General features: G+C 41.0%; 2 protein-coding genes across 5 annotated transcripts; one reads left to right on the top strand and one right to left on the bottom strand.

Annotated features, from left to right (window-relative positions):
- Positions 1-1376: 1376 nt before the first annotated feature.
- LOC106934094 (electrogenic aspartate/glutamate antiporter SLC25A12, mitochondrial-like) lies at positions 1377-11623 on the top strand. The gene is made up of 18 exons (XM_015013773.2): positions 1377-1572; positions 2229-2282; positions 3682-3827; positions 4161-4276; positions 5295-5434; positions 5545-5691; positions 6164-6302; positions 6397-6490; positions 6633-6717; positions 7370-7451; positions 7538-7696; positions 7979-8031; positions 8428-8508; positions 8903-9043; positions 9155-9293; positions 9710-9868; positions 9974-10064; positions 10620-11623. Exons 1-18 carry the CDS (start codon positions 1561-1563, stop codon positions 10831-10833), a joined length of 2052 nt encoding a protein of 683 aa, XP_014869259.1. The 5' UTR covers positions 1377-1560; the 3' UTR covers positions 10834-11623.
- Positions 11613-20750, bottom strand: LOC106934095 (dynein, cytoplasmic 1, intermediate chain 2a-like). 4 transcript variants are annotated; one of them, XM_015013775.2, is made up of 17 exons: positions 20601-20750; positions 19245-19353; positions 19041-19164; positions 18399-18483; positions 17937-17999; positions 17590-17717; positions 17418-17507; positions 16490-16652; positions 16293-16392; positions 15303-15428; positions 15068-15214; positions 14875-14988; positions 14662-14795; positions 14425-14569; positions 14184-14324; positions 13914-14039; positions 11613-13425 (listed from the first exon to the last, which is right to left on the bottom strand). In XM_015013775.2, exons 2-17 carry the CDS (start codon positions 19350-19352, stop codon positions 13324-13326), a joined length of 1896 nt encoding a protein of 631 aa, XP_014869261.1. In that variant the 5' UTR covers position 19353; positions 20601-20750; the 3' UTR covers positions 11613-13323. The 4 variants fall into 4 exon arrangements, with proteins under 4 accessions (XP_014869261.1, XP_014869260.1, XP_014869262.1 ...); XM_015013774.2 differs by having other exon boundaries at positions 18399-18534; positions 20601-20745; XM_015013776.2 differs by lacking the exon at positions 17937-17999 and having other exon boundaries at positions 18399-18534.
- Between the last annotated feature and the right edge of the window lie 1318 nt (positions 20751-22068).

Below are 22068 nucleotides of genomic sequence, written 5' to 3' on the forward strand. Positions count from 1 at the left end.
TAGCCCAAAATGTCAGATAACAGGAGTAGATTTAAAAGTTGCCATCTCCTCCTTTTTTTCTACTGCCTAATTACCAAATAAATAAAATATCTCTTTTATTTTAGTTGTTTTGATTGTTTAATTTCTAAATAATCAAACATAATCACATATATAAAGCTAGGACTTTATCATACACTTCACATTGTATGGACTGAGCTATTGTAATACTGGATTCTAAATGTTGAGGTCAGTAGTATATTTGACCCCTTTTGTTTACCCTTACCATAAATAACTAAAAATAGATAACATTACCTCTATTTTAAGGAAAGTTACATAACACAACCCCTGGTAAGTCACACAGCAGAGGGTCACAGCCTTATCAGTGAAAACAAACATTAGTCATATCACCTGTGAACACACAGTCACAGTCAGTCAAGATAAACAGTTGTAAATATTTTTTTTTAATAAAAGAAATCCTAAAAACGCTTAAAAAAATGAAATGTATGTTATAATTAAAAAAAACTTAAAAATCATATTCAATTAACTGAATAAAAAAACTAGTCTAACTAGTAAGTGCCTTCTGCTTGAATAATATTTTTAAAAACCTTTACTAAAACGTGATGTGCTAAGAATAGTTTTTCAATTACAAATACAATGTAGCTTGTTATTAAAATTATTTACTTTCATTTTTTTCTTTTTAAATTTGATACGGGCAAAATGTTTCCAGCCTGTTAAGTAATCATAATCTGATTATAATTAGTTATGTCTTTATAATAGGAACATCGGTGTAGGAATGTAGCTATGCTAGAGAAGATGGCTTTCTATGACTCTATGTTGGAACATACTTTATTCTTAATTATTTAATTAAAAGGAGAAAGTGGTTCTTCACATTACCGGGCAGTCTTCCAAGTGTTTCTGAGTCAAACTTGATTTTATAAATGTTGACTCAATAAATAGAGTCGACATTTATTGAGTCAACATCAATAAATGTTGACTCTATATTGGAACATACTTTATCCTTAATTATTTAATTGAAAGGAGAAAGTGGTTCATCACATTGCAGGGCAGTCTTCCAAGTGTTTCTGAGTCAAACTTGATTTTAAGCATTACAAGCATTGTCCCAATTTTTATAAAGATATAGTTAAATTTAAACATTGGACTTATTTCAGTGAAATAAATTATTTTGTCATTTTAATGTTTTGAACCTTCTTCTAAAACGTGGTTGAGCTGATCTACTTTCAGATTTGTTGTAGAGTACTGGTGACGCAGGTCGTTATTGTTGACTAATAGTCCAGGTATTAAAAAAACAGGCAACAATCCGCAGCTTGTTCACACACGCTGAGAGTGATGTAAGATTTCTCACATAAGCTCCACTGTATTTGAGTGTTATCGCATTATAGAAGTATAGTAAGACCCCTGAGTCACATTTAATCCGAAATTGTTCTGTTTCGGTTATTTTGTGATGATTTGTGCGTTAAGTTTTATTTTTTTAACCGGTCGCTCCTCACTTTCCTCCTCAGACCTGGGGCTGAGGTGCGTCTGCGCTGCTCGCTCGCCCACTGCGTGTGACGTCAAACCAGCATGGCGGTCAAGGTGACTTGGGCATTGGTCTTTTATCCATTTTCCCACTTTTACTCTCGTGACTATTGGTGTTTTCTGCTCTTTTTGCCGCGTATGAGTTATTGAAGCACGGCTGCGTGGTCGTGTCCGGGGAGGGCGTCTCGGGTGCGGTGCAGTCCGACGCTGTAGCATCACTAGGGCTAACTGCCGTCCCTGCGGCGGTTGGCCTTGATGAGACATTAACGACTCAGAATTAGCCGGAAACCATAAGAAACCGCTTGTATGAGAGCCTGGTTAGCAGCAGAAGTGGCACTGTTTGTGAAGACTCGGACTTTTGCTTGTACTCTTCGTTTCGCATTTTGTGGACGCAAACGTTAACATGTCGTGGCAGTTTGCCTCTCTATGCTAGCTTGCTACCCGGTTTCTCCATCTCTAGGTCTTTGCCAGTAGAGTGTAATATAATTTTGTCCACCTAACTTTTCCAGCTTAGCGACGACGAGCTAACAGCTTTGACATTCCTGTGACATTTCCTGCTTTTGTTGAATGGAGTTAGCTCGTTTCGTTTTCTGCTGCGATGAGTGTAGCGCCTTGTAAAAACCTGACTGAATCAGCAGCTTGCTTGCTTGGAAACCTGACAACCTACACTGTCACTGTTGAATTGCTTATTCGTTCTGTGTGTTTGCTTGTAGGTGCAATCTACCAAACGTGGGGACCCAAATGAGCTGAAAACCATTTTCCAGAAGGTAAAAAGCTTTAACAGTTTTTATTCCTATAAAACTAACATCGGTTGTGCAGAACGACATATTACCAGTTTGCAAATAGCCTTCTTTTCTTAGATGAGTAAAAGTTTTCACCAGTTGTCCTTGGAGTCAATGACGTTGCAATCTACTGAGCTCCTTTTAATAGATAACTTTTTACCCGGTGACATTATATGATCAACAGACCTTGATCAAACTGGTATAAATAGGACTATATGATTGATTTTTGTACTTGAATTAAGATGACACTGATTATAATTTAACACTACATCAATAAACTGATTTGAAGTAAGTGCCCTTTGCAGAGAAATCAGTTGAAAATCTCAATTGAAAAGTGTCATTTGTGCTTTTTGTAGTTTGCATGACTTTTAAATATATTTATTTTTTTATGCAGTACTATCAGACAGTAGTTTCTGTCTGGTTCTTGAATGCTGCAAAGCTTAGCTTAAAGCTAGCACTCTATCCAAAATTGAAAAAATAATTTCTGAATTGTAAACCTGCCAGTAAAGAACGTCACACTAGCTCTCATGCTATGTTTAAATAAGAAATACTACAGTCAAACTAAAACTGCTGTTTACCAGAAAACACAGAGCAAGTGTGGGGCAGTGACAGAACCAGCATCAACGTTGTTTCCAAAACTACTAAAATTAGCAGTTTAAGCACTTCCCCTCCCAACCTGCTGCCCTCAGCTGCCTGAAAGTTCTTGACTAACTTGTTACATTTATGTTACTCTATAAAAAGTAGAATAGCAATATTAGATGCTGTTATGTCCAATTACTATGTTTTCTTAAACTTAGCATCCTTTTGCTTCAGTTTTGGTTTCAAACTCAAAACGTCAATAAATGTTGTAGATGACTTGATTACAATTTCCTAAAACGTTTTTTTTAAGATATATATATATATATATATATATATATATATATATATATATATATATATATATATATATATATATATATAATATATACACATATATTATATATATTCTAGCAGCATTGCTTTAAAGAAAAAAGCAATTGGATCATTTCAAATGTTTTGGTTTTAATTGCTATTCATGGTAATTATACCATGAGACTCTCTATGTAATCACGGTGCTGCTTTGTGTGCCTACACCTTGCTCTGCTGTCCGCTACATGACGAGTGTGTGACCCGGCGTGTGATCTGTAAGTGGGTCAGCAGATTTTAGTGTCCTGACATTAACAGGTCAGATAACCGAGGAGCTCGAGCCAAAAGCATCAGCGCACATTTGTTTGCACACCTTCACATGTGCCCAGGCGCGTGCGGTCAATGCCGCGCTACAAATACTGTATTAGCTACTCCAGTTTTTCAAATGTAATGCCTGAGTATTACTGAAAAGGGTTGTTTGTCTTTTCTCTTTTGTTAGTACGCCAGCGTAGTGGACAAGGATGGCGATAGGTTTATGACCCCGGAAGACTTTGTCCAGAAGTATCTTGGACTGCACACACGGATTCACCACAACCCCAAAACGGTCCAACTCATCGCCGCGGTAGCCGACACCACGAAGGACGGGTAAGCTGCTGCAGTCAGCGCACAGACACACAAAACCCCTGGCTTATCATTAGTAATTCATTTCTTATGACATTTGCAGGTCAGTAGCAGTAATTATGCTTAAAGATAAGATAGGACTGCGTGTGATTCAGCAGCAGGCCTTGTGTCATACATATACAGCAACATGCACACAATTGCTGTTTAAGTGTGTTTTTTTGCTAATAACGCCTACGTGAAATCAGAGAGTTCTTTGTCTGACGGTGTTGTATGATCCAGCTTTGCTTTTTAATTTTGCCTTCCGTTATGAGATAATTGATTTTGTGCTCCTTTTGTTCAACCTACACCCAATTGTAGGCTGATCTCATTCCAGGAGTTTCTTGCTTTTGAATCGGTGCTGTGTGCGCCCGACGCCCTCTTCATAGTCGCCTTCCAGCTGTTTGATAACACTGGGACCGGCACCGTCTCATTTGGTATGTGTTTTTCACTTAACAAAAAATACTGTACGACGCTGAAGTGTTTTGGTCTAAGCTTGTTCTTATCGCTGAAGCTTTTGGTTAAAATTTTCTTGAATTATTTCAGCATCCTGACGAGGTATCCATTAAAAAATATATAACATCCGGTGTCAAAAAGACACTTTTGTATTTGAAGTGACCCTTTATCTTATGTTGAACTTTACCACTTAAAGTTCAACATAACTTTAATTTGACCTTATATTTGTGGAAATCATTACCCAGCATAGAATTGTTAACCAGATTAGTCAGTGGGCACATGAGTGGAATTTCGTAATCACTCTCATGACCGGTTTCTTTCCTCCTTTATTTACTTTCCTGTGTTACACGCAGACTTTTTGTTGTGGCATTAACAAGATCAGACAAAATATAGTTCAATTACAAAATGATGCCTTGGTGAAAGTGTTCATACACCTTGGAATTTTTTCACATTTTGTCATTCTACAACTACAAACTTCCATGTTTATCATATGTCAGTTTGATATGATAAACCGACACAAAGCAGTGTGTAACTGTAAAGTGGAAGAAAAATAAAATTGAAAACATTTTTAACAAATATACTGTAAATTTATGTCCTGTACCTTTTGGTAAAATCTTAAATAAAACACAGTGCAACTAATTGTCGAAAGAGGTCAACCAGTGTTTAAACAAAGTCCATTTGTGTGTCATTTAATCTCAGTGTAAATTCAGCTGTTTGGTAGCCGCCGGAAAGTTTTGTTAGGGAACAAACAGTATTATGCTGTGAACATATTTTTCCTGAACAAGGTAGAATGGTCTAGTCAAAGTGGAGACTGGAAACCTATTGCAAGCCTTGAAAGTTGACGTTCCCAGACACACTCCATCAACTCTGATTAAGCACGATCCATGTCGTCAGGAGGAATTGTAAAAACTCTTCATCTCTGTAACCTGAAAAAGTTCTGTCATTTTGCAGGGCACCGTGTGCGCGGAATTTTATTCATGTCTTGTGTTTTCGCTGTAGAGAATGTGCGAGACATCTTCAGCCAGACCACAGTGCACCACCACATTCCCTTCAACTGGGACTGCGAGTTCATCCGTCTCCACTTTGGCAACAACCGCCAGAAACAGCTCAGCTACTTGGAGTTCACCCAGTTCCTGCAGGTTCGCCGCATGCGCACACACTTGTTTTTACCTTCGATCCCTGTCCGTATTGAGTTTCCGTTACACATTTTGACCGTTCCTTACGCTCGGCCTCGTGACGTGGTTTTCAGGAACTGCAGCTGGAGCACGCACGCCAGGCGTTTGCCCAGAAGGACAAGGGGAAGAATGGCGCCATCTCCGCGCTGGACTTCAGTGACATTATGTCCACAATCCGGCACCACATGCTCACACCGTTCGTGGAGGAGAATCTCGTTTCAGTGAGTGGTTTTTTGCGTGCACTGATGTCTTCATTCAAGCCTACAAGAGAGATGGACAAAAGTCAAAACAGAAACTATGATTTGATAGTAAGATTTTTTTTTTTTTTTTTGACAATTCCTCACACTAACTTTCAGAGGACCGTAAATCTCCTCACTCAGGAAATCTTTTTCTTTTCTTCATTTGGGTTTCATGATCAAAGGTGATAAAAGTTCTTAAGATCCTTGAGAAATTCTTGTTGCGATCATCTTTTAAGTTCTGTTCAGACCTTGTCTCCAAGTTCTGTCCCCATCAGTCCCGAGTTTTTGTGTCACGATAAAATGTGATTTACCTCATGTCTTTATAACAAACCAAACTTTTTTTTTTTTGTTCTTTTCACAAGAAGGACCCAAAATTATGTGTCAGGTAGATGAATTTCATTCTTTGAAATGAATAAATTAAATGTGCTATTGTGTTGTTCCCCCCCCCCTCTAGGCTGCAGGGGGCAGCACTGCTCACATGGTCAGCTTCTCCTACTTCAATGCCTTCAACTCCCTCCTGAACAACATGGAGATGATCCGTAAGATCTACAGCACAATGGCCGGCACACGGAAGGACACACAAGTGACTAAAGGTGTGAGACCGCATTGCTCTCGTTTTAAAGTTTTGTATTTCACAAGTCTGTTTAGTTTGCAGTCATTCATTCCCGTCTTTCTCTGTTTCTGCAGAGGAATTTGTTCATGCTGCCAACAAGTTTGGTCAAATTACTCCTATGGAAATTGATATTCTGTACCAGTTGTCAGGCCTGCACTCTGCTTCTGGGTAAAACCTCTTCTACTCACGTAATCTGGCAAATTTACATCTTGATTATATACCATTACTAAATTTACTGGAATTCCCAGGAAATATTCTGAACTTTGTGCATTACTGTGATGTAGGTAAATAATAAAACAATGTTTTTCAGACGTCTGAACCTGGCCGACATTGAAAGGGTAGCTCCACTAGAGGAGGGCAGTCTCCCCTATAATCTGGTTGAATCCCAGAAACAGGTGGGATTAACTGTTCAAGCATTTCTGATTGATGTCACTGTAGATTTTTTTTCCTGTTTAATTAAACGATCCTACTTGATTTGCAAAAACATTAGTCAGCTGTTAAAGGTGTACATCCTTATTGGCTAAAATATTTATCCTATGCCTGTAATTAGGCCCTTCTGTCCTCACACAGGATGTCGCATAAACAGGAACATTTTTTGACAAATAAGAGTTAATTTATTTGGAGAGAGGAACCCATTACATTAAATGCTTCTTTGGGAGCCTTTTTTTTTTTTTTTTCCCCTCTTTGTTCCCTATTTTCACGCACTTCATGTGAGTATTGTATGACGGGACAATGCTAAGGTAACTGAAGACGTGTTTTGCACAGTCTGGAATTTGATTCCAGTTTAAAGCATGAAAGGGTTTAAAAGTGCAATGTGATCAAAAAAGAGGTAATTTACCGGTATGTTTAAATATCTTGAAGCAGCAAAGCTTCTCACACTTTAGAAGACATTCAGTATTAATAGCAAAATACTTTATATATATATATATATATATATATATATATATATATATATATATATATATATATATATATATATATTATATAAAAACTTCAGAGTTGTTGATCTTCATTTGTAAAGTCACATTTCTGTTGCATCTCCACCAGTCCCAGGGGGAATCGTCCAGGCCTGTGTGGCTCCAGGTTGCAGAGTCGGCCTACAGGTTCACTCTGGGCTCCATCGCTGGCGGTAGGTTATCCTCGGACCGGTCAGTCCAATATGTCTTTGGATCAGTTACGCCTGACCTTAAAAAATCTTTTCCGTTTGTTCTAAAGCCACCGGAGCTACAGCAGTGTATCCCATCGACTTGGTGAAGACCCGAATGCAGAACCAGAGGTCCACCGGATCATTTGTCGGAGAGCTGATGTACAAGAACAGCTTCGACTGCGCAAAGAAGGTTCTCCGCTACGAAGGTTTCTTTGGCTTCTACAGAGGTAGGCAGCACTCCCAGTGCTTTCTATCTAATCTCTTGTTCACATTACAATCCCTTTCTTATTCATATGAACTTTAATGCTTGTGTTTTTATGACGGATTCATTAAAGTAGTAGTTTATTTCTCTTACCTTATCTTGTTGGAGATAATGTCACCATGCAACTTCTTGTTCTCTCCTTTCAATGTTCTCAACTACTGATTCATTTTATTTCCTCTTAATTTCGCCTACACTGCTGTTTTTTCTGTTTTTGGCAATGGCCTAAGTGTCGTCTGTCACTCCACAGGTCTGGTTCCTCAGCTCATCGGTGTGGCGCCTGAGAAGGCTATCAAACTCACTGTGAGTGTCTGCTCTTTTTTTTTATATATATATTTATATTATTCTAAAGATAAGATACACCAGATTTAGAGTCTTTAATCAAGATTGTGAGAGATGCTTTCACATTTATTCCATCCTGCTTCTACCGGCATCATGTGTGTGAAGGTATTGCTCAATGATTAACTTTTTCACATTTAGTCCTGGTAAAACCAGAAACGTTATTGTGTTCTGCACACAGTAGCACATTATTGTGAAGTGAAAACAAAAAGATAAAGGTTTACTGAACAGAAACGCACATTGCAGTTCAGATTCTTAAAACTATGAATCCTTTTCCTTCTACTTCAGTTATGTATTACGTTTTATGTCAAATAAAATGGATTAAAGTGTAATCTTCTGTTTTGTATTTGTCTTTCACAGGTGAATGACTTTGTAAGAGATAAATTCACCGACAAAGACGACACAATTCCTTTATTTGCTGAGATTATGGCTGGTGGTTGTGTAAGTAGCAAACAGTTTTTTATTTTATTTTTATTTTTTATTTTTCCTTAGGGTGCACTTATTGAATAAGTTGCAGTTTCATTATGCGTTGTTAAATTGCATGGATACCTTTTTAAAAATCCTTCACTATAAATAGCGGCAAAAAAAAAATTGCTTCTAGAGCAACATTTCAGACCGTATCCAAGGGAATATGTTTTTTTTTCTGTTTTTGATAACTTTGCTTTAAGCTTTACATACCTTAGAAGGTGACGTAAAGCTTTCATCTAAATTCAATATTCCCCTTTGAGCTCAGTGAAGTTTAATTTTAAAGAACTGCTTCCCAGCTCGTCGTTTTTTTTTGTTTTTTTTCTGTTATAAAAATGAATAATCATCCCTGGACTCTCCTTTAATTCAGGCCGGAGGCTCGCAGGTAATCTTCACCAACCCTCTGGAGATTGTGAAGATTCGCTTGCAGGTCGCAGGTGAGATCACCACTGGGCCTCGGGTCAGCGCTTTGAGCGTGGTCCGTGACCTTGGCTTCTTCGGCCTGTATAAGGTCAGTGCACAGATATTTTAGTATTTTCCTCCTTCTGGCATTTACATTTACTGTTTTTTCACCTCCCCTCTTCCCCGTGGAATTCATTGCGTCTTAATGTTGTCTGTCCAGGGTGCTAAAGCTTGCTTCCTAAGGGACATTCCCTTCTCGGCCATCTACTTCCCTGCGTACGCTCACCTTAAGACTCAATTTGCCGATGAACAAGGCAGACTAGGACCTCTGCAGCTTCTTACTGCTGGAGCAATCGCAGGTAACATAGAATTACAGTTGTGCTTAAATTTAGCTTGAGAAAAAATGTGTCTCATGGTTATGTTAAAACAAATTCTTTCATTAGGTCAAGCAAAGTCGGTTATTTAGCTGGAGGAATATTGCTAAAATATGTTTTCTGTTTCAACTCTGCACTGCAGAACTGACTGTCTCTCCGGCCTAATCTGTGTAGCTGTATTATTCAAAAGTTGAGGTTGTGTATAAATGCAGTACAGGATTACTTCAAAACTGATTAGGTTTTAGTTAGGAAAAAAAAGCCAACTAGTGTTAGCTGGGATGTTTTATCAGAAATCCTTCCTTCATCAACAAACTTGATAACATCTGTTTGTCCTTGAGTACTAAATGAGAAAATATAAATAAAAACCATATTTTTAAAAATATTTGTAATTGTTTCCCCAGGTATCCCTGCGGCCTCCCTCGTTACACCTGCTGATGTCGTTAAGACGCGTCTGCAGGTCGCAGCACGAGCAGGACAGACCACCTACTCAGGGGTGATCGATTGCTTCAGAAAGATCATGAGGGAGGAAGGGTTCAGCGCTTTGTGGAAGGGAGCAGGAGGTGCGTTTCTCTCCGTACTCCTGAACACACACACACACACACACACACACACACACTTGTACTTTCCTTCCCACTTAAGATGCGACGTGTCTTTTCCTCCTCTAGCTCGAATGTGTCGGTCCTCCCCTCAGTTTGGTGTGACTCTGGTGACTTACGAACTTTTGCAGCGATGGTTCTACATTGATTTTGGTGGACAGTAAGTATTTTTATTATTTGTTTTTTGTTCTGTAATTAAAGTTTTTTTGTGCGTTATTTTCCTAAAGAAGTAAAGCTGATTAGAGAGAAATTGAATAAAAATATTTAGGATTCCAGCCTGGAAAAATCTGGATTTTCAATTTGAAGATTTTTCAGGTACGGATAAAAGAAGATAAATTGTGGGAACATGTATGTATTTTCACTCTCAATGCTTTGTCCCATTTTCTAAATTATCATAAAATGTAATTCATGCGATAAACTCTGCATATTGATGTTTTACAAACTGAAAAACTCAAAAGCCATAAAATCTTATCAATTTTGAAAAAATACTTAATTCATTATTACAATAAATCCCACAAGTAATCATTATAAACTTTTTAAGACCCCATCGTCCTATTTGGACAAACTTTAATCGGGAAAAGTATCGAATTTGGACACAAAATGTGTAGGAGTGGTGGCGAACTGAAAAGCGATACTCTGCTTCGATTTTGATTTCGTCGCTCATTTATAGATTAGAATACACAAGTGACCCACTCATCATCTCTGCTCTCTGCAGTCGCCCGGCAGGAAGAGAACCGTCACCCAAGTCTCCCAATCTAGAGCTTCCTCCCATCAACGCGGAACACGTCGGAGGCTACCGCCTGGCCGCAGCCACTTTTGCCGGAGTGGAGAACAAGTTCGGCCTCCACCTCCCCAAATTCAAGTCGTCTGGCGTCGCCTCCATCCATCACCCAGAGCCAGCTGTGTCCGGTCCAGCTAAGGCACCATAAGTGCCAAGCATCTTCATATCGCCTCTCCACTACCAGGAGCCAGACACGTAGATAAAACACAAACAAAAACACGCACACACACACGACTCCACACGTTAGGGACCATTACCATAGGATCAAACACCACCAGCCTGTTGCCCTATCCAGGGTGACGGTGTGCTCCAGTGGTCAGCGGTCAGCTTGCGGGCGTGGACACGGACGGGCGTGGCTGCAGGCCACCAGGCAGTCGGCCGGCGTCAGGAGAGGAGCGCTGACTGTGTTGCATCTTCAGTGGCTGTGTGCTCCTGGGAACTCCATCTTTTTGTGTTCCTTCTTTCAAAACGTTTATGTAAAGCTGAACCTCGGGCACTCCTTTCTGTCTCTCATGAGTAGATGATTTTTTTTTTTCTTTTTCTTTTTTTTGTCTGATACTCAGTATGAGTAGGACTTCTCTTTTCGGGCAGTGGGCATAGGATATATCCGATTTGACGTGTGCAGTGTGTGAGGTTTTTTTCTCACCGCGACTCCTCACACGGGAGGCTACATACTGTATATATTGTATAACTGTACTGAGGAAAAGTTACAAGATCAGCCTGCATCATTACACAGCAGCTGTAATGCCATGGCAACGGTGGGGCCTTTTGGTCCTGGTCTCTGAGAATCACTCTTACTGATGTACAGAGCTTTTCCTTTTTTGTTTTCTTGTTAAAACAAGAATCACGAGCAGAGAATTAGGTATTAATAAATTAAATGTATCTCAATTCATTCATTGTATTTTAAATAAATAAATAATCCATATGTTTTATCTTTACCTGTATTCGGAGTTTAGTTTTTTTTTTTATTTCAATGAAAAAAAGGGAGAGCAATTCTTGTTTCAGGAACATCATTACAATGCAAGTGTTTGGAAAGAAGTCATCCTGTATATACAATACATCTGGCATGGTTAGTTCAGTAGACTAGAATAATGAATGAGGGGAAATAAAGATTGAGGTTCTGTATGGAGGAGGAAGGGGCAGAAGATGCACCAATCAGATTTTTGACTGACTTCCAATCCTTTTTTTTGTAAAGCTATAACCCTGCTGGTGCCAATTTTAATCTCTCTTTACAGAATCAATCAATTATAGGAGGAGCAGACATGAAGTCACCCTGTGTGAGAAAAGTCTCGGTAATAAGATTTTTTTTTTTTCTTCTCATTTTAAACGGAAGACGAAATTAGGAAGAACTACATGTAGCATATTTACTTGTGGCCAACATTAAAAACAGCAGCCTCAGTCTTTCCAAAAGATGGACATTTCCAAATCCACTATGCTCTATAAAGGAAAGCTACTTGTCTGTAATACAAGTAGCTTTCCTTTTATCATCTAAAAGTGTGGCTCTCTCTCACTGTTTCACAGTCACAACTGTGTGCTGTATAAAACACTCTAGATGGATTTTTAAATCTCTGCCCCAATTTCATTTTTAGAAACGCCTCACTTGACCTTTTGAGTCTGCGCTCAGCAACGGCATCCACACTGAAGGCTGTTGCTGTAACAACGAACCTGGCAACAGTTAGCCTGGTTCAGTAATCAGAACTAGACTACATTATTGGCTTTCCAATCGGTGGATCAAATTGAAAATCAGACAAAATTTCTTGGTGCATCTCTAGAAAAAAAAAAAAGAAAAAGCTTCCAACCTCCGTGTTACACCTTCATTTAAAAGAATATATTTTACATTTCTCTTCAAGAGAATAGTCAACAAATGCGTCCTGCTTTTTAGTACAAGAGCACAGGATTAATCACTAACCATGGTTACAGAGAGAAACAATTGTAGTGTCATTAAATTCAAACTACCAACATATTAAAAGCTTGTAGTGCCAAATTCAGGACTGTACTCCTCAAGTACAAAGAAACGTTTTCAGAATAATAAAAATATTTAAATAAGTGCAGCCACAGTAATAAATATTAAATAGAGTAGCAATTAGAATGTAAGCATGACGCTCTTCAGGCCTGGAGTGTGTATGTGTGTGTGTGAGCACATTCACTGTCCTGCCGAAGACGTACAACTCAGATGTTCAGACACTCAATAGTGTGCCAGCTTCAGCATAAGCGTGTCTGTAAAATATGTAAAACACCCGAATGGCAATAAAAAGGTGCGTGTAGAAAGGTTTTGCATATGTAAAAAAAATAATGGTCGAGGCCTCAGGAGAACAGCAGTTCCTGGAGCCCTGAGGATGCGGTCGAAGCTAGAAGTCCAGATCGGGCTGAAAATCACCTTCGCGTATCCCTTCCTAAATTCATCTTTTAACTACACACGAACTCTAAACCTCTTTTGTTCTCTCTAAAACCTAAATCTAAAACTCTCCTGTCTGTCTAGCTCAGTGCATCTCCTCAGGCCCAAGTTCTGGCGGAAGGAAAAGCTGGAAATCAGAGAAGACGGTGCGACTCCCCCTGGCTGTGTCTTATATAATGTGCTATAGATGTGTAACATACTGGAGAGGAATCTAGTAACGGTTAGCAGGGAGTGGTCGCAGGATCAGACGTTAGCCAGCTCCTCAGCTTCGTCTCTGTTTTCGTTGATCTCAGCCAGAGTCCTGACGAAACGCGTCCACTCGTCGGCTTTGGGAACGCAGATTTGCTGTTGGAAGACAGAAAAGAACGTCGGGTTAAGTTCTCAATAACAACTGATTTCTAGAGTGACGTCTGAAAGATTTTTCCAGAATAGTTTGGGGCTTTTAGATAAAGTTCTTCCTCCCAGGTAGAACAATGATGATGCAACAAAGAATGACTTTTTAAAGGTTAAATGTCCCTTCGCAAGTTGTAGGGGCAACACACACACACACGCTTTCTGGCATAAGTCTGGCCAGAAAGAGTGTGTGTAATGGTAGTGCTCCTTTCAGTTAGTCGGTCTCCTGAAACGTAACAAATTCAGATGAAAAAAAATTGCCGAGGATGTTCCAGAACAACCCAGAAACCACAAAAGGGTCAAATGTATATTGCGGAAAATCCTTAAACCTCGATGCCAGATTGTTCAGCTTCACTTCAAGTCAAAAGCTGAAGTCAAACTCGGTTTCCCAGCACCGTTCCTGAAGATTTTACAGCAAAAGGCTGAAAACTCAAACTCACCTCCCCTACGTCGTACACCTGCACCTGTCCGTCTGAGTCTCCGGTGGCGATCTCCTTTCCAGAGTGAGACCATCTCACGCGGTTCAGGGCCGAAGACCCTTCCACACACACACTCGCAGTCGGAACCTAAAACGCACACACAATCGTTCACTCAGAAGGAGCATAAACTACTATATTCCAGGCATGAGTGTCTGCGACGCGTTCGCGGGTTAAAAAGGCAAACGGTTAAAGTTTCGTAGCCCAAAAAACGGATGAGCACTGTGTGCGTACTTCGGTGTCGTTGTTGAGGTTCCACAGATCCAGCCGTCCGGACAGGTCCACGCAGGCGAACAGAGCGGGATGCGCCGGAGACCACATCGAGTCGTAGACATAGTCGGAGCTGTCCTCGAACGAGTACAGAGGACGGGTGCTCTGCAGCGGAACAATCACAACGAGAAATTTAGCGAAGGAGTTGTGTACAGAAAAAATCAAAACCCGCAAGTTGGTGCGTCTGACCAGCGGGATGTCTGACCTTTGTGCTCCACAGTTTGACGGTCCAGTCAAAAGAGGAGGAGATGAAGAGGTGAGAGAAATCAACAGGTCCTGCAGCACTGTGGCAGCTCAGTCCAGTCACAGGACCGTGGTGGCCTTCAAACACCTCTGTGATGCCCGCCTTACTGCAGCACACGAGAGAAAGGAAAACGACTTCACAAGGGCCTTACCGGAACGCCCGTCGCTCATAAAGGAACCGCTTTTCCGAAGGCCTCACCTGCCATGACGACAGGCGGTGTAGACCGAGCCGTCCTCGCTGCCCACCACAAAGTTATTCACATCCCCCAGAGGAAACGCCATGGACGTCACGGCCACCGCCTTGCTCTGTTTGAACACCAGCTCCAGGCTGTCCTGCGGGCCAGACACGGGCAGCTTTAGACCCCTCGGATCCTCTCCCCACAGCATCTCTGCGGTCGCGAGCGCGGCAAACCTGCGGCTGGGAGAGCATGTCCAGACTCCAGGAGCACATCTTGCCGTCGGTGGAAATGCTGATCAGGTTGTGAGCGTTCTGGGTTCCGACGACGTTCACGCAGTAGACCGGGTGCTGGAGGGAATACACAAAACTTTCAATAAAAGCGGCTCAGATTTGAAGAGGCGGAGGGAGGTGCAATGAGGAGCGTTACCGTGTGCGCCGACGCCGACAGGGGAGTTCTCTGAACAGGAGTGCGTTTGTTGCTTCTGTTGTCCCACAGGACTATCTGTCCGGAATAAGTCCCGCCCACCACCAGGTTAGGGTGAAACTTTGCGAAGCCAGCCGACATCACCTCAGACTGCAAGCAAGGCGACACAAAAGAGTCTCTAAACGCACCCTTCTTCTCAGACTGCAGGGACTCTTTGGAGAGCACGCGGAGCACTTACCTGGCAGTGGAAGATGTACTCCGGCGTGGCCTTCTTGTACTTCATGTTCCAGACTAGAGCCACGCCGTCCGGCTCGTGCGGAGCGTCCTCGTTGTTGTTATACGAGGCAACCAGCAACTCTGGGTACTGAGACAATCAGAGCAGCGGGAAGGCGTTAAAGTGAGACCAAAACAAGTTCTCTCCCAAAGCCGACTGGCGCGAAACGGTTTTCTTTCAAAGCGTCAAGGAATGTTTCAAACTACCGGTCCAGGTTTTCTGCAAAATACATTCAACTCTTATATGTAGTTTGTCAGCTACAAAATGACACGTCAGATTTTGACTGGGATAAAATCTACCCTCCCAAAAACAAACTCTTTATGTCCACAAGTCATAAGATGGCTAATCTTTTATATGCATGTATAGCTTTGCCTATAGATTCAGATACACACAAAATAAAGTTAGTTGTTTAAACTGCTGCTGTGGAAATTTATCATTAATTACACAATTTGTTTGGCCAAACCCCAACCCTAGGCATTCATCACATCGTTTATCAATTATCGTGATAAATATTTAAATTTATCACCGTCATGACGAAGTCCAATTAATGATGCGGATTTTCTTTGCTGTCTATTCAATGAGAGAGTCAATAATTATCAATAAATTTGAAAATATGACTAAACGCGTGCAGTATGGTCATACAAATCGCACTTCTTCATGTGACTGGTGTCCTAAAGAAGCACGTTACAAATTGGTTTATTTTTCAAGAGCAGTATTTGTGTTTATGGGGCTCTGATTGCTATACCACACAGTTACCTAAAAAATATCTTATCGTCGCTTTTGTTGTTATCACAATGGTGCCACAAAATATCACGATAAAACCTTAAGTCCATATCGCCCACCCCTAATCTCCTGTATATTTGTTGGTAAAAAATACACCAATGGAAAGTCTCTTTAACAGTATTAGTACTTAGAATCTTGCCGCAGCAGGTGATTTGTCTGAATTCAGCCCACCTGAGGTGACCAGTCGAGGCAGGTCACCACTCGGTTCTTGGTCCAGCGCTCATCTGCAAACTGTCTGTTCTGAACCAGTTTCGCTCCCGCCTGCAAGTCGCTGAAAAGGGCAGGAAAAGAAAAAACATTAAAATGTTAACAATTCCAGCAAAATTACTGTTCGATGTCTGTGAGGTCGCTTTGCCCTCATGCCTCACCCTTCCTTATCCTCCAGATCCCTCCCGCTGTAGTCGAAGCAGACGTCCACCTGCTCGGCCAGAGCTCGCTCCACGATCCGGCTGCCGCGCTCGAAAAACGACAAGAACTCGTCAGAGTGAAGGACCTGCAGCTTCTCTTCCTCTGTCAGCTCCTTGGGGGTGTCTGCGCACGGAAACATAAACGTTACAGGAAGAGAAATACAGAGAGGGCTCTTTTTTTTTTTTGTAGGCAACACGTTGTACTTGTCATAGATCGATTAAGACTGGAACGTACAGTAGGAGAAGAAAACGGTTCAAACAAGTAGCGATTAATAATAACATAAATTAGACACAAAGTTAAAATCAGAAAAGGAAAAAAAAGAAAAATCTGAAATCCTTTCAGGTTTTTTTTTTTGTTTTGTTGTTTTCTGCAGAAGTCTCTTAATCTCTAGCAGCCTGAATAAGGAGCAGCTAATGGCTTCTTTTGACGTAGCTTTTGAGACCCTCGTGGTTTAAATTTCAGAGCTACATCAATGGGGAAAACTCTCCTTGTTAGTTATTGGTAACAGGTAACATGAATGTTTTGTAATTTAATAAACAGAACACCAATTTCTGATTTGCTACATAAAATGACCCCTGGATTCTACAAAAAAAAAATAACAAAAGAGAAGCAATGAATGATTTCATGGAGAATATCAAGATGTTACTACAGTTTAGGAACTATTATGAAAAACCTCAACCTAATTGGCACATAAAATTGAGATTCATCTCATGACTTGTTTATACCCTGCAGAAATCCTGCAGAACGTAGCGCGATCTCTGATCGGAAAAGGTCGGATTTTTGAGGTTCCGACCAGGGAGTCGACCGATCAAACTGAAAATTGTCCAATTCTGGGTCAGCAAGCAAATTTTTTTTTTCCTGTACGCCTACATAACCCGCTGTCCTCACCTTCCTCCTGCTGTTCGCTCTGCTCATTTTTCTCATCCTGGGCGTCCTCTGTGAGCGGGGGAGCGCTTATCTCCTCATCCTCTTCTTCGTCTAGACACAGAACGCAGATCGCCGTGAATCAACTTGAGTAAAGGGAAACAAGAACAGAAACGCCACGCCAGCGGTGAGTTACCCGCTTTCTGATCCGTGTGAGCCGACGCCTCTGTGGGCGTCTGCGTCTCCTTGGAGTAGGACACCATTTCCTTCGGGACAAAATCCACCTGGATGAGTTTGGACATCCCAAGTCTCACCGTTCCACGTCTACACGATTGGAATAAAATGAAGTTTGAATTATTAGACTGGAAGTAGGTAAAAAAAAAAAACATATATCTATATACTACATTTTAAATCTTTTCTCAAATGGACATAAACAATGGTATACAGACAAATTTAATGCAAAAAGCTAACACGTTTGGACAAATCTAAGATGAAAGCACAAATAGTCGGAAGACGAGCTAAAGGAAAGAGGAGGAGCAGTACCCCATCAGCTCAGAGTCGGAGTGGAGTTGCAGAGTGGAGGGGTCAGGATCCCAATGCAAAGTCCTTATACAGCCAAATCACCAGACGGTGTTAGTAAAGAGAAATGCAGGACAGAGTAAACAAGAGAAACGCAAACAAAGATGAAGGGCCAAAACATATCAGATGTTAAAGATGGGAAAGACGGGGAAATAATAAAAACAACAAAAAAAAAAAAAAACAGAGCGAGAAAGACCCGGAAACAAAAATGAAATGGCATTAAACATTAGCGTGGTGGCGAGAAGACATAGAGAAAGGTCAGAATTTATTCATGTGTCGTTACAAAGTTTACACACACACACACACACACGCACATAAAATTCCATGCAGGTACTTGTAAAAAAAAAAATTAACAAAAAAACAATATAAAATAAAAGCAGCAAATTCAACCTCTTATGTCTCAAACAAACAGACTCCCACACAGACCTTGGTCCTGCGTTTCCGTCCCCGGAATCTTGGCTTCCAGCATCGCTGCCCACTGATTTGTTGGAGGGAGACATGGGGGCGGGGACTAGGTAGTGAAACAGACACGTATCTTCTGTTACTACCCTCAGGGGCTGAGCTGTGAACGCGTGTGCGTTTCGCAGTACGTGACCAACGGATGAGTGAGTGAGTGAGTGAGTGAGTGAGTGAGTGAGTGAGTGAGTGAGTGAGTGAGGGAGTGAGGGAGACAGTGAATGTTTGAAGGTGGGGAGACGGAGCGGGATGCGCGTGGAGGAGTGAGTGGATGAGTTTTCATGCAGCAAGGACGACAAAACACAAGAGAACAGACAGAGGGGAGAGAAGAGAGAATGAAAATAAATGGCAGGCAGGTTTTAAGGTGTCATGCGCAAAACACATAACATGTGCACATATTGTGTGTGTGTGTGTGTGTGTGTGTGTGTGTGTGTGTGTGTCGTGGAGAGGAAATGAGAGTGATATAAAAGCTGGGCAAAACAAAAAACAAAAACATTAAGACAGACATTTTATAAAAACGCTCCAAAAGACATCAAGCGAATGGCCAGAACAAGATGAGCTGTTAAAAACGACGGTTTGGGATAAAGGAGCGAGACGACACTGTACATTTACCGTGCGGGACGTCGGGGGTGATGCCAACGCTCTGGAGAAGGGCCTCGGCTTCTCTCCTCTTCCTCTCCAGATCCGAGTCTTCGCCGCCAGCCGGCCCCCCCTCCGCGCCACGCTTGGATTCTCCCTGCGGAGAAGGAACAGGCTCACCGTCAGCATGGCAACGTCTTCGCAACGTAGCCGCTAAAGCGACGAGGTGTCCCTCACATCCTTCTTTTTTTTCTCCTCTTCTTTCCTCTTCTTTTCCTCGCGGATCTGGGCGATCCGTTGCTTCTTCCTCTCCAGCTCAGCCTTCAGCTCGCTCTTGTCAGACATGCTGCAAACGAGGGGAAGGCCATCAGCAAAGAAGCACTAACCACACCACATGCAAATAATATATTTGTCACATTATGTTGCACCAATTAACTGGTCATTGAACAAAATTAGACAAGAGTTTTTCCTTGAAAATTCTCCAATAAAAGGTTTGTGGATAAATGCTTACATGTATAAATAGAGAGATTTTTGCAGTTGTCTCAGTTTCTACTCAATGCAAAACCACTGACTCTAAAGAAATATTTCTTTCCATTCATAATAAGTGTTAAAACATCTAAAGTCAATATTTTGAATTAAACCAAAGTTTACACAAATATGTTTCCGTGTTTGAAAATTTAATGTTCAGCCTAGTTAAATAAACATATTGGGAGTGCATGCAGTGCAATTTAATTATGAGGCAAAAAGACATTGTTTAAAATTAGTTTATTACTGCTTCTTAGGAATGTATCACATATTAGTAAAAAAAAATCATTAACAGATATTGTGATGCACAAATATATAAACACACAAAAGATATCAAACATAAAACAAGCATGATGGCTGTGGTTCAAAACAAATTTTATGGTAAATGACATTTTAATTTAATTATCGTAATTTATTTATTTTATTTTACTATACAAATGTCTTATGTCATTGTTCCAGTTTTTCTCTGTTTTTTATTTAGTACATCGTAGCCCTGGGCCTGTCACACTGGTAACATGTGGGAAAAGCTGCCTGCAGTTGGAAACAATGTCCTCTTTATCTGCTTTATTAACACCATAGATCAACCAGGTATGTATTATTTTTATTAGAAATATAGTAAGTACAATAAGCTATGATAATAAAAAAATCGGAAGCTTCTTAAACAATATTATAACATCCACAAATAATTATATTAAAGTTTAACCCTGCTGGTATTTAATATGCTAAACTCACTCCACCCACTGCTCAAAATAACTGCAGACAAATCAGGAAAAGTAGCAGCTGTGAGCATTTTTATCGTCTCTCTTTGCAATAACTCGCCGATTTGAATCACGTTTTATCATAATCTCTGGTTAGAGTGGCTAATGTGTTTATAATCCAGCTGGCGGCTACACCTCCAAACCGGACAGCTAGCCGTGCTAGCATGCTAATCTCCATGGTAGCCCCGGCTGCGGGCCTACTGTCACAATACTAACTACAACCGCAACAAAGCGACGGGACAGCTTTACTGTTTTCTGTCTCCAGACCAAAGGGACAAAATGCCACAGTCAAGAGGAAGTAATTCAATACCTGGTGTCGGAAGTTAGGTTTAGGTGCCGAAGTGAAGAAAGAATCCAGTTTTGTGGCCGCTTATTCCCAAGAAAAGATGATGGAGGGTGGAGATGATGATGCTGGAAGAGGCTGCGTCGATCTTCGTCTTTAATGGTTGGACGCAAAACAGCAGGAGAGAATTACCGCCCTCTCCTGGTGGAGTGAAGACATTCTTACCAAAATAGTTATTCACTTTTTTGTCATTACTTTCCACTTTTTTTCCTTTTTCTTCAAATGTGTAGGAATTTGTGTAATTGGGGCATGCCATTAGCAATGCATAAGGAGAGCAGTGACTGACCTGCGAAGCAGGTCAGTCACTGCCTCCATGCATTGCATGGCAGGCACCTATTGTTCTTCACCTAATAGAATGTCTCTTTATTTCTTTATATCTTTATTTTTCTTCCATTACCGTTAATGCGGCTCGTACCGCTGCGTGCCCACCCACAAAAGTGGTATCAAATCGTGCGGCTCGATGCCGAGAAGGGAGCTATTACTTTTAGTGGGGATCGGAGTTACGACGGCGACGTAAAAAGCGAAAAACGAGCGAAATTTCCAACTGCCGAAACGCAGAGTGTAACTGACACCAACTGCCGCTTTTTTTAGAGTGAGAAAAAGAGTGGATTTTTGACCCCAAAATAATTTTGAAATCGCTCTCATGGGTGCAAAAATTGCTCTATCGGTATGAAAGTCGGTCATGACACTGATACGCATGCCTGCTCCGGTAAAATGTCTTCGAAACTTCTCTAGGGCTGACGGTTTTCTGTCAAGGTGCTTCAGAGCAAAATCAAGTGACAGGGTACCTTCAGGCACTCCACCATTCATTTTCAGACTTTTCTGAAAAATTTCTGAGCTCAGCGCACACCATTTTTCTCTCATCACTGCAATTACTGTGATTGAGCTACAGATATGAATCGCGGTAATAGATGAGATGAGAAATAGCCCTCTCATATGCTTCAAACGGTTTTTGGATCGGACTTACGGAACCCAAACGGGAAGCAGTCGTTCGGACTGCTTTTTCCATTAAAACTGACTGGGTGTCTCATAAAGATAAGTCTGACACACCCAGGGCACTTTCATCACCATAGCAACAGAATGCAGAGGAAGGCACAGCTGCTGGTTGGACTACAAAGACTCTGTAGTTCTAAATATGGCAGAACACTTTAATACCGAGGGCAGAGCAGAAGGTCAGAACTACAACATGGCGGAACACTCAATTATTACAGAGGAGGGCTGAGCTGGCAGTTAGAACTACTTCCTGTTTTGGGCATTATGCAGGTGGATTAACCAAACCACTGTTACACATTGGATTAGTGTGGTTATGAAAATTAAGTTTACTGAAAGTTTCAAAATAAAACTCTGCAAATTGCACTGACAAAAGTGCACCGCCGTAGGCGGTGCATAATATAAATCTTTTTTTATGTTTTTTTTCTCAGGATAGTGAACTGCC

Source organism: Poecilia mexicana, unplaced genomic scaffold, assembly GCF_051168715.1.
Source record: "Poecilia mexicana isolate PSO_F unplaced genomic scaffold, ASM5116871v1 scaffold_17, whole genome shotgun sequence".
Taxonomy (NCBI): domain Eukaryota; kingdom Metazoa; phylum Chordata; class Actinopteri; order Cyprinodontiformes; family Poeciliidae; genus Poecilia; species Poecilia mexicana.

What these genes read in the sequence shown, in the direction of transcription:
- LOC106934094 (XM_015013773.2), top strand. An exon ending in GGCCTGCACTCTGCTTCTGG is followed by an intron (nt 6,491 to 6,632) that starts GTAAAACCTCTT and finishes AATGTTTTTCAG; the next exon opens with ACGTCTGAACCTGGCCGACA. An exon ending in AGAAGGCTATCAAACTCACT is followed by an intron (nt 8,032 to 8,427) that starts GTGAGTGTCTGC and finishes TGTCTTTCACAG; the next exon opens with GTGAATGACTTTGTAAGAGA.
- LOC106934095 (XM_015013774.2), bottom strand. Translation starts at nt 19,352, where the DNA reads ATGTCTGACAAGAGCGAGCTGAAGGCTGAGCTGGAGAGGAAGAAGCAA. An exon ending in TGTCGGCGTCGGCGCACACG is followed by an intron (nt 14,989 to 15,067) that starts GTAACGCTCCTC and finishes TATTCCCTCCAG; the next exon opens with CACCCGGTCTACTGCGTGAA. An exon ending in AGGTGTACGACGTAGGGGAG is followed by an intron (nt 13,426 to 13,913) that starts GTGAGTTTGAGT and finishes GTCTTCCAACAG; the next exon opens with CAAATCTGCGTTCCCAAAGC.